Raw genomic sequence first — 10468 nt, forward strand, 5'->3', positions numbered from 1 at the left:
ATAATATTCTTTATTTCAGTCAGTGTATGCTTAATTTCTAGTTGGTCCTTTTTCATGTCCTTGAGGGTCTCCCTAGATTTCTTGAAGATCTCACTAAGTTTATCGGCAGTTTCTAGAGAATTCTTGACAAACCTTAAAAGTGTGGGTTTGAACTCTATATCCAGTAGTTTGCTTTCCTCCATTTCTGAAATTTGTGACCTGTTTGTCTCTGCATTTTTTATGCTTCCCTGTGTTGATAGAGTGGCTTTGTGTGATAGGTGTCCTATAGGGCCCAGTGGCTCAGCCTCCCCAATTACCAGAGGTGGACACTCTTGGTGCACCCCTTTGTGGGCTTTGTGCACATTCTTGTTGTAGTTAAGTCTTGATTGTTGTAGGTATCACTGGGAGGAATTGACCTCCAGGCCAATTGGCTGTGAGAATCAGCTGTGTCTGTGGTGGGAGAACTTCTGTGCTGAAGACACCCTTCCGAGGCAAGACTTGCTTCAGTGAGGTTTTAGTGCTCGCTGAGTCTTCCCCCTGAGTGTGTCCCCTATGGATCTGAGGAGTTGTAATCTGGATGGTCCTTCCCTGACCACTGGGTACACTGGCACTAGGATCTCCAAGGAGGTGCTAATTTAGCCTCTGCCTGAGGCTACCCAGCAGGAGCTACAGAGAGATCTACAGATTCTTCTTCTTTGTTTTTGGTTTGCAGGTGCCCAGATGAGGCCCAGCTGTGAAGTAATGCAAGCTGCTGTGGGGCCTTGGGCCTTCTTTTGGAAGTTCTGAGTCTCTCTGACCCAGCTGCAGTTTGTTAGGAAATTTTCAGATTGCAAAGTGCCAGGCCTTTCATATGCAAAAGCCTCTGAGCACAGCTTGGGTGGGGCGGGGTCTCAGGAAATCAACAGAGCGGAGCAAACAGCTATGGTTGATCCTTGGCCCTGCTCTAAGAGGCCCTGAGTCTCAGTGTCCCACAGTAATCGCTGCAAGCACCTCTGAGAGAAAGCTGCCCTCAAGTTCCGACCGATGCCAGACAGTCCAGTTCCTCCCCATATGTCCCCAGAGGCTCACCTGGAACTGGAGTTCAGAGCAGTTGGGAGCTTGAGATTCCCTGGGAGCTTGTTACTCCCTCCTGATTGAAAAAGACAACCGTGTCCCTCAGTTGCCAGCCCTTTCCACGTGCACCTCCGTACCTCTGCACTTTACTTCTTCTGAGTCTCAGTGTGCTTTTCTCTTTCCTTCTAGTTGTAGAATTTCCACTCAGCCAGCCTTCCTGTGGTTCTGGATGATGTCCATTTTGTCTTTTAGTTGTATTTTTGTCTTTTAGTTGTGCGAGGCTGCAATTTCCGGTGTTTACCTATGCCGCCATCTTGGTTTCTCATCATTTATGTTGTTTTTTAAAATATGTTTTTATTGATTTCAGAAAGGAAGGGAGAAGGAGAGAGAGATAGAAACATCAATGATAAGAGGAATCATTGATTGGCAGCCTCCTGCACACCCCAAACTGGGGATCAGGCCCCCAACCTGGGCATGTGCCCTCATGGAGAATAGAACCATGACTTCCTGGTTCATAGGTTGACGCCCAAACACTGAACCACACCGTCTGGGCTGTGTGGTAATGTTTTTTGAAGAGAATATATGCGACTAGATTTTCAAAGGAAGGGGAAAGGGATGTAAAGAATGCTGAATGTAAGAGAATGACAGGCCTATAGAACAGTCTTTTTTTTTTCTTTGTTGATTAAGGTATTACATATGTGTCCTTATCCCCTCATGGCCCACCACCTCCCCACTCATGCCCTCAAGACTGCCCCAGCCCTGGCCATTGTGGCCCAGAGCATTGGCCCTTGCACTGAAGAGTTGTAGGTTCAGTTTCCAGACAAGGGCACATACCTGGGTTGCAGCACGCTCGATCCCCAACCTGGCTCTCTCACATTGATGCTCTCTCACTCTCCTCCCTCCCCTCCACTCTCTCTCTAGAAATCAATGCAAAAGATATCCTCAGGTGAGGATTAGCAACAACAATAATAACAAAAGACTGTCCTAGAGTATGTTGCTGATATGAATGGGCTCTACTTTACTTACCTAGTCCCTTATGACCTAGTCCCCTATTGAATACTTGGAACAGTTGTTCTTAATGTTATTTTTTAAAGATGCAGTCATTTTTAAAAGAATGCAACATTCTTATACATGTTTCCTTGTGCAATAGCAAGCTGATTCCTGAAGGGTAAATTCCTAGATATAAACTTTCTAGGTCAAAAGTATACACATTTTCATTTTTAATAAATATTGCCTTTCTGCACCATTTCACTAACTTTTTTATACCTGTCTTCACCATTAAGCAGGTTTAGTGCTTCCATTATAATGAAAAACAGATTCCCCCCAGATACTGAAGTTTCCCTATTGTAAATCTCTTTAAATTTCACATAATTGCTCTGACTACAAAGATCAATTTACAAATTTTCAATTTATTTAATATAGAAAAAAATTTAAATGCAAGAAAATTAAATAAAATTTAAAACTCATAATGCCATCATCCAGGTAACTAATATTAACAATTTGATTAGTTTTCTTCTAGTGTTTTCATCATTGTTTACATACATTTAAAACACATAATTAAAATTCTGTTATACATAGTTTTATATTACACTTTTTCATTTAAAATTATATTGTGAACATTTCTTATTTAATCAGAAGGAAAAAGTGGTACAATTTCTCATATTTGCTTTTTCAACTAGAGAGTACTTTATTAATTTTTAAAGGTTTGCTAATTTTTAAAGGTTTCCTAATATGCTTGACTGGCATAGCTCAGTGGTTGAGGGTCGACCTATGAACCAGGAGGAGGTCACTGTTCGATTACTGGTCAGGGCACATACCTGGGTTGCGGCTTGATCCCCACTATGTGGCGTGCAGAAGGCAGCTGATCAATGATTCTCTCTCATCATTGATGTTTCTTCCTTCCTCTCTGAAATCAATAAAAAAAATATATTTTTTTTAAAAAAAGGTTTCCTAATAAATAGTTACAGTTTTTCAAAGTGCAACATTCCAAATTATCTTCAAAAAACAAAACAAAAAACAAACCCTGAAAATTAACTGACCTCTATATGAAAAAATTAAACATTTACATTATGAAGTAACAATATAATGAATTTTATGAATGGTTTTCTCTTTATTTTTACCACTCAGCCTTAAATTCTGTAATTTTGTGAGATGTCTGAATTTCCAAAGATAATTAAATTTTGAACTTTTTTTTAATTTCAGAAAAATCAAAGAAGAGGCATTGAGAATAGAAGAAGAAAATCAAAAGCTATTGGCAGCTCTGAATGCGAAAACAAAAGGCAAACATAGACTGATATGGCTAATAATGTGTTATTTAATTTTGTTTTATTATTGCAAGCAACCTCGGTATTTTGGTGAATTATAGAAAGGATGACCACATTTCTTTATTTGCCCATGAGAGTCCAGGTTTATGGCTATGGTCCTGAAGTATTTATTTGATCCGCTTTCATTCTCAATATGTTCCAATTTGGATAAAAATTATATGGTCAATGGAGTAATGGATCATAGAAAAAAGACTCCTGACACAGATGCCTACTCATGCACATTAAGAGTTTCTTTTAAGACTACAGTTCTTAACTTGGAATCTATGGATAAAATTCAAGAGTCTATGAAACTGATTGAAAAAATAATTACAACTTTATTTTAACTAACCTTTAACTAAAAATTTAGTTTTTCCTTCAACTAGTAATTCATATAGGTAACAGACCACAGTAGTATTAGTGATAATTTAACTTTGTCACCAATAGAAATGAAGACATCACATTACAGTTTTATATATCTTGTTTATGCTTATCCTGATTCCCAAATTATGGTAGTTGTTAAGCCAGCTTCTGGTTCTTGTTGTTTAATGAATTAGTAAAGGTGCACTATTTTCTAACAGCACAAGTTATTTTTGAAGTCTTGATGACTTACTTCAATGTAGTTGACTTCTTATGTATTTTGTTTTATGAGATTGAAAGCATTCATCTAAAAAGGTGTCCAGAAGCTTTATCAGACTGCCAAAGGAATCCATGGCTCAAAAGCGTGAGGAGTATCTGTTTCAGTTTTCCATTGCTGTGAAAAAGCCACCCCAAAACTGTAAAGCAACACCCTTTTTATTATACACAAATTCTGCGGGTCAGGAATTCAGGCAGGGCTTATCTCTGCTCCCCAAGGACCCCGTTCTGACTTCAGGAGCCATGTTGGAGGTGGATCCTATGGCCCCACACACACCTTCAAGTGACTGTGGCCCTGATTAACATCTTTCTGACGACTTCCTGAGAGACCCAGGGTCAGAACCACCCATAAGTCACTCCCAAATCCCTGACTCCAGAAACTAGGATAATACATGACTATTGTTTTAACAACTGTACAGTAACTTTATTGATTTCAGAGGGGAAGGAACTCAGATTATCCACGAGGGTACTAGAAAAAAAGTATTAGAACTTTTTACTTTTTTTTTTAACCAAAAGAAAGAATTTAGTTGAAAGACATTTTGAGTTTCTGGTGTAGAGTACTTAACTTCCAACCCAAACCCTGGTAGGTTTTAGCAAATTATGCTTCTTCCTCTTGGGTATCACCATAAAACTCTCCGTGTAACACAAAAGATTGACCACATTCTAAGTCACATATTTGGAAGCCACCGGGTCTGCGGTCCCGGTCAGACCTTGAGATCTAAGGACACTTCAGGATACTTTTCTCTGGGGACTTCATCACCCAAATTTAGATGAAAATTCCTGTTCCAGAGGTATCACACACCACTACCATGTGATTCTGGGAAGGCACTCACTGGGAGGAAGAAAGTCCCGCAAGAATCCAGAAGTCACGTTCATTTATTTTTTTCACAGCATCTTTGCATATAAATTACCTTGTTTTTCAGTCAATTTCATAATATAGTAAAGGCATTGGAAGATGGATTTTCTGACTCCACCATTCACCCCATCTTTTTCTTGAAAGATTTCCATGCATATATTTCTGATAATGGTCATCAGCAACTACAGAAAATTTGAAGTTACGCTTTCTAAATTTCCATTTAACATATGGACTAGCGTACTCTATTATTCATTATTAGCTAAAAGAAAATATAGTCTATCCCAGTGCTGCATAATGCAAGCCACATATGTAACTTTAAATTTTCTAGTAGCCAAATAAAATGTAAAAAAGAAACAGGTTAAATGAATTATATTTAATATGCAATATCCAAAATACTATTTTGACATGAATGCAAAAATTATGTATGCTATAGTTTACATTCAATTTTTAATATCTTTTTTAAAAGATTCTTATATTGACTTTTAGAGAGGAAGGGAGAGGGAGAGAAATAGAGAAACATTGATGTGATGGACATGGACAATAGTGTGGTGATTGCCGAAGGGTGGGATGGAGGTGGAAGAGGGCATGGAGGAGATAAATGGTGATGGGGGAGGATTAAAAAAGAGAAAAGAGTCCTGCTGGTGTAGCTCAGTGGTTGAGCATTGACCTATGAACTAGGAGGTCACAGTTCATTTCTGGTCAGGGCAAAAGCCCGGGTTATGGGCTTGATCCCCAGAAGGGGACATGCAGGATGCAGCCAATGATTCTCTCACATCATTGATGTTTCTCTCTCTCCCTCTTCCTTCCTCTCTGAAATCAATAAAAAATATTTTTTTAAAATAAAAGAAAGAAAGAAACATGGATGTGAGAGGGAAACATCACAACCCAGGTATGTGCCCTGACTGGGAATCTAACCAGCAACCTTTCGATGCACAGGACGACACCCAACCAACTGAGCCACACTGGCCAGGACTACATTCGATGTTTCATTCTAAATCTTTGAAATCCATTGTGTATGTTATGCTATGATGCACCTCAGTTTGGACTAGCCACATCTTAAGGGCTCAATAGCCACATCATGCAGTGGCTACATATCAGACAGTGCATGCAGTTCTAGCCATTCCCTCTTTGAATGGACATTTGAGCCGTTGCCATCTTTTTACTGTTACAATACTTAGGGCTACTGAGAACATTTCTTGTTTTAAATGAGCCCTTAGGCTGGTGCTCCCATAGCACTCTGCGTATATGGCTACCATCCTTTACCACTACATTTTAATAGGTAGAATATATGGAAAATGTGTCTCTCCCTCCTGAAACCCCCTGTGCCAGAGGACAGGGCGCCACTCTTTACCCTTCGTGTGGGTCTCAGCACTTATCAGAGTGCCTCGCACCCAGTTAATATTTCTGACCTAATCTGAACAATAATGTGTTTCTTCTCATTTTCTCTAGGGGTCGACGAGGCTGACCTTGAGGCTTATGGGGATATTGAAGGTGAGGAGAATGACATTCCTGAAGTGTCTGAGGCCCTTGAGGAGACCGGGGGGCTCTTAGCAGAGGAGCCTGAAGCTTCTGAGGTTCCGGAACCAGAACCTGAATCAGGTGAGACTTCATTGACAGCCATGTTCTTAGTTCTACTCGTGTCCACTGGGGTGTGTGTGTGCGTGCATGCGTGCATGTGTATACTTGTGTTTATGTTAAGAAAAAGGAAACAGACTAAAAAGGAGAGATGAGCCCACCCCCGCCCCGAGAACAGCCACTTGTTTCCAACCCCACGGTTTGAAGTGTCGCAGGAAAGCCGACGCTGCCCCGCCCACCCTGGTGCTCAGGAGCAGTGCTGCCTACGTCCTTGGCGGGGCATGTTGTCAAAAAGCAGGGAATGTGCCACTAGCGGTACTAACACATAAAGCTTTTTTTTTCCCTTCTACAATCAATTTGTCATGGATTGGTTTTTATTGCTATATAATGTCATTCTAAGTAAAGAAAAATTAAAAATCTAAATTATTAGCATGAATTTTACCATTCATCCTTATAGTGTGCAAGGTCATTTTTAAATAAAAATACAAGAGCACTTAACTCATTCGCAGAACCACTGGAATTAACACAATCCATATTTGGCAGCTCGCACATGCATATGTATTTCGTTCTCACCAGATGGCTGGTAAGTTTTGTGTATAGAACTAACTCAGTTTTTTATTTCAGTTCTTAATATGCACATATTCTACCAACGCTCTCGACCTTTACCTTCCCACTGATGAAGGAAAGACTGAAAGAAAAGGGAACACTGGCTTGTCCTCTTTTCCTTTCCTTCTATGTCATCATTTTCAGCCTAAGTGTTTAGCTGATACAGGAAAGTGACCCAAGTAAGAAAGGCTGTGATGGGGTTCCGTGGTCATTCATGTCTCTCTGAATGCTATCACCTGCTTTCTGCATCTGAAGCAAGTTCTAGTTCAAAAGGAAAGCATGGTCTCTCAGGTGGGTCAGCATCTTCCCCTGCCTGCCCCCATCACTCAGGCATACTTACTCCTCCACATCATGGGTCCCCGGGAATCCTGGAGCATCAGGAACTCTCATGAGAATGAGATGACCAGGACTGGCTAACACATATTGTGCATATATCTGTCCATATGCATGCTCTATTGTGCCACTGGAGCCTCTTTGGATTTTGTTTGCAAAACAAAGTTCAAAGATAAAATTATTAAAAAGTTCAGATTGACAACCAAAGAGCATTAAACTGTGCGACCATTCTGCATGAGAGACTGTGCAGCTGCCCAGGCCACACAGCCTTGGCCAGCCTGCTGCCGAGCTGGCGTTTGGTGGGTAGGCGCAGGGCCAGAAGGAGTCGCTGGGCAAAGAAAGTCACTCTCAAGGCTGGAGAGTGGGCTTAAAGCAGCAGGTTAGGGTGCCCAGCATGTGGGAGTGAGGCTCACAAATGCTCCCAAGTACAGTTAGTATTGGGTCTGAAACTAATGCTACAAAGGAAAGGTCTTCAAATACCTGCAGCCAAATCCATTCTGTGGCAATTAAGGGCTAGGAATCTTCTGTCAGCTGGTAGAGGAACTAGGACGAAGGGGAGTTTTCACCCTGAGGAATCTCAAGTTCAACATAGATCATTTTTACTACAGGAATTGGCATTAGCTTTAGGAGGCAAAAGTATAAAATCACATAACCCTTGTGCCCAACAGAGGAGCTAGCAGGATGAAATCCTTCAGTTTCCTTTTAAGAGTCCCACAGCTCTATTGACTTGGGTTTCCACCCAGAAACATCAGTATTTTCTTCAGTACCTAACCAATTAGGCTGACTGTTCTCCCACTCACCTACCTTTTGCAACAAGACAGGCCATAAAAGGAAAAGGGAATTCACTGCATGGAAGAACATATTTGCCTATGACACGTCTGATAAGGGGTTAATTTCCATAATATATAAGGAACTCAGACAACTTAACAAAAGGAAGACAAACAATCCAGTTAAAAATAGGACCTAAATATGCCCTAACCTGTTTGGCTCGGTGGATAGAGCATCAGCCTAAGAAATCAGAAAAACCAGTCAGAAAGAATATATGCACCCCTATGTTCCTAGCCCATTTTACAATAGCTAAGATTTGGAAACAGCCCAAGTGCCCATCAGCAGATGAGTGGATAAGAAAGCTGTGATACATTTACACAATGGAATACTATGCAGCTGTAAAAAAGAAAGAACTCTTACCATTTGCAACAGCATGGATGGACCTGGAGAGCATTATGCTAAGTGAAATAAGCCAGTCAGACAAGTATCACAAGATCTCACTCATGTGGAATCTAATAAGCAAAATAAACTGTTGAACAAAATAGATCCAGACATAGGAGCATTGAATGGACTGTTGAATCTCAGAGGGAAGGTGGGATGGGGGAATGGGATGAGAAGAAATTAACCAGGAACTTTATGTGCATGTATGCACAGCCTATAGACACAGACAATAGTATTGGGAAGGCCTGGGAGGGGCAGGTGCAGGGTAGAGGGAGTCAATGGGGAAAAAAAAGGAGGACATCTGTAATACTTTCAATAATAGAGACAAATTTTTTTAAAAGAAAAAAACCACACCATAAAATACCAAAAATGAATAAGAGAAACAGACATCCATTAAATATGACACATCAAACATATTAGAGTTCTAATATCCACAAGTATCTCATAATTAGTATTTACTAATGTAACCGGTCTAAGGGATGATTTAGTTGTATTGCCTTTTATCTCCTTACTGTTTCTCTCAGGGAACTTCCTTTTGCTGTTCTAAAGCCAGTCTTCCACTCCTTTTAGGGTCAGTTCTAGCTCATGTAGACATGACTGTTTTCAGTCAGAATTGTATGTACCATGTGTCAGTTATCCTGGTCATGGTCCTTTAGTGTATTTAAGGATATTCTTCATTTTCTGCCTTATACTATTAGATATTGTATGTCATACTTTACCTAACAAGAACTATATTTTCAATTAGACATAGTATACACAATTTAAACTATGTTTAAAAATTTTCTTTGTGCCAAAACGTTCATAAAGAAACAATGTTTTAAAATTCAAACACTAACTATTAGTTTTCTTTCCTCAGAGTCTACTGAGGAAACTACAGTTGGAACAGAAATTCCAAAAGAATCCAGAGAGGGTCTGGAAATTACATTATCTCAAACAGGTTAGCTTATAAAATAAAAGTAGTTAGTGATTAAAGTGCTTTTCGTATTCTCCCACGAGGGTTAGTCCCTTATTTTAGGCATAGTACCAACTTATTTCTTTGTCCATTATATGCCAGTTGTGACGTATTATGTTTGATTTAGCTCATTACATCAGAAGTATATCTAGCCATCTAATAACACTGTTTTTCATTAAATTTTATTTTATTATAGTTAAAGTTGCCATATGAAATACATAGTAATTATCCAAATAATTTTATTAATAGGTAATAATTCATCTACAGCCAATCCATGGAATGGAACATAATTAAAATATGAATTTATAAATACACATTATTGCTGAGGACAATATGTGTATTTCTTTCATATGTTTTTAAAATATTATAAAGTATAAATTATTTTGGCAATACGAGTCAAGATACCATGTTTGAAGCCGCTTTTTTTTTCTTTCCTTTAACCTTTATTCAGAAGTTGTACTACCTGAGTTTCCTGAAGATACTTATCCTGATGTTCCTGAGATGGAACTACTTAAAGACGAGATGAAAAATTACGAGGCCAACTGGAAAAATCTGGAATTAGTCATCAATGACTCTTTCTTTCCAATTTTCAAGTTGGAGATTGCTGGACAGACTCCAGAGGAGCTATTTCAGAAAGCAGTGGAGACTATGGAAAGTAAGGGCTGTGATCCCACCATTGACTGTCAAGAGTGGGTGATATGAAAAGCACTGTGCAACTTTAAAGTCTCTCTTGATGGCCCATAAAGGAGAACATTCAGTATACCTGGGGATGATGTTAAAATATTTAACAACTAGGGGCCCGTTGCACGAAATTCGTGCACTGGGTGTGTGTGTGTGTGTGTGTGTGTGTGTGTGTGTGTGGCGGGGGGTGTCCCTCAGCCCAGCCTGCACCCCTCTCACATACTGGGAGCCCTCAGGCGTTGACCCCCATCACCCTCCAATCGCAGGATCGTCCCCTTGCCCAGGCGC

General features: G+C 39.9%; 1 protein-coding gene across 1 annotated transcript in view; it reads left to right on the top strand.

Moving 5' to 3' along the window:
* AK9 (adenylate kinase 9) overlaps nucleotides 1-10468 on the top strand; it is a 97866-nt gene that overhangs the window by 48670 nt on the left and 38728 nt on the right. The window contains exons 19-22 of the mRNA XM_015572748.1: nucleotides 3235-3311; nucleotides 6274-6423; nucleotides 9404-9484; nucleotides 9951-10154. Of these exons, the coding sequence (XP_015428234.1) occupies nucleotides 3235-3311; nucleotides 6274-6423; nucleotides 9404-9484; nucleotides 9951-10154 (512 nt within the window). The remainder of the gene's footprint in view (nucleotides 1-3234; nucleotides 3312-6273; nucleotides 6424-9403; nucleotides 9485-9950; nucleotides 10155-10468) is intronic.

The sequence above is a fragment of the Myotis davidii genome, unplaced genomic scaffold (genome assembly GCF_000327345.1).
Source record: "Myotis davidii unplaced genomic scaffold, ASM32734v1 scaffold68, whole genome shotgun sequence".
NCBI classification, from domain to species: Eukaryota; Metazoa; Chordata; class Mammalia; order Chiroptera; family Vespertilionidae; genus Myotis; species Myotis davidii.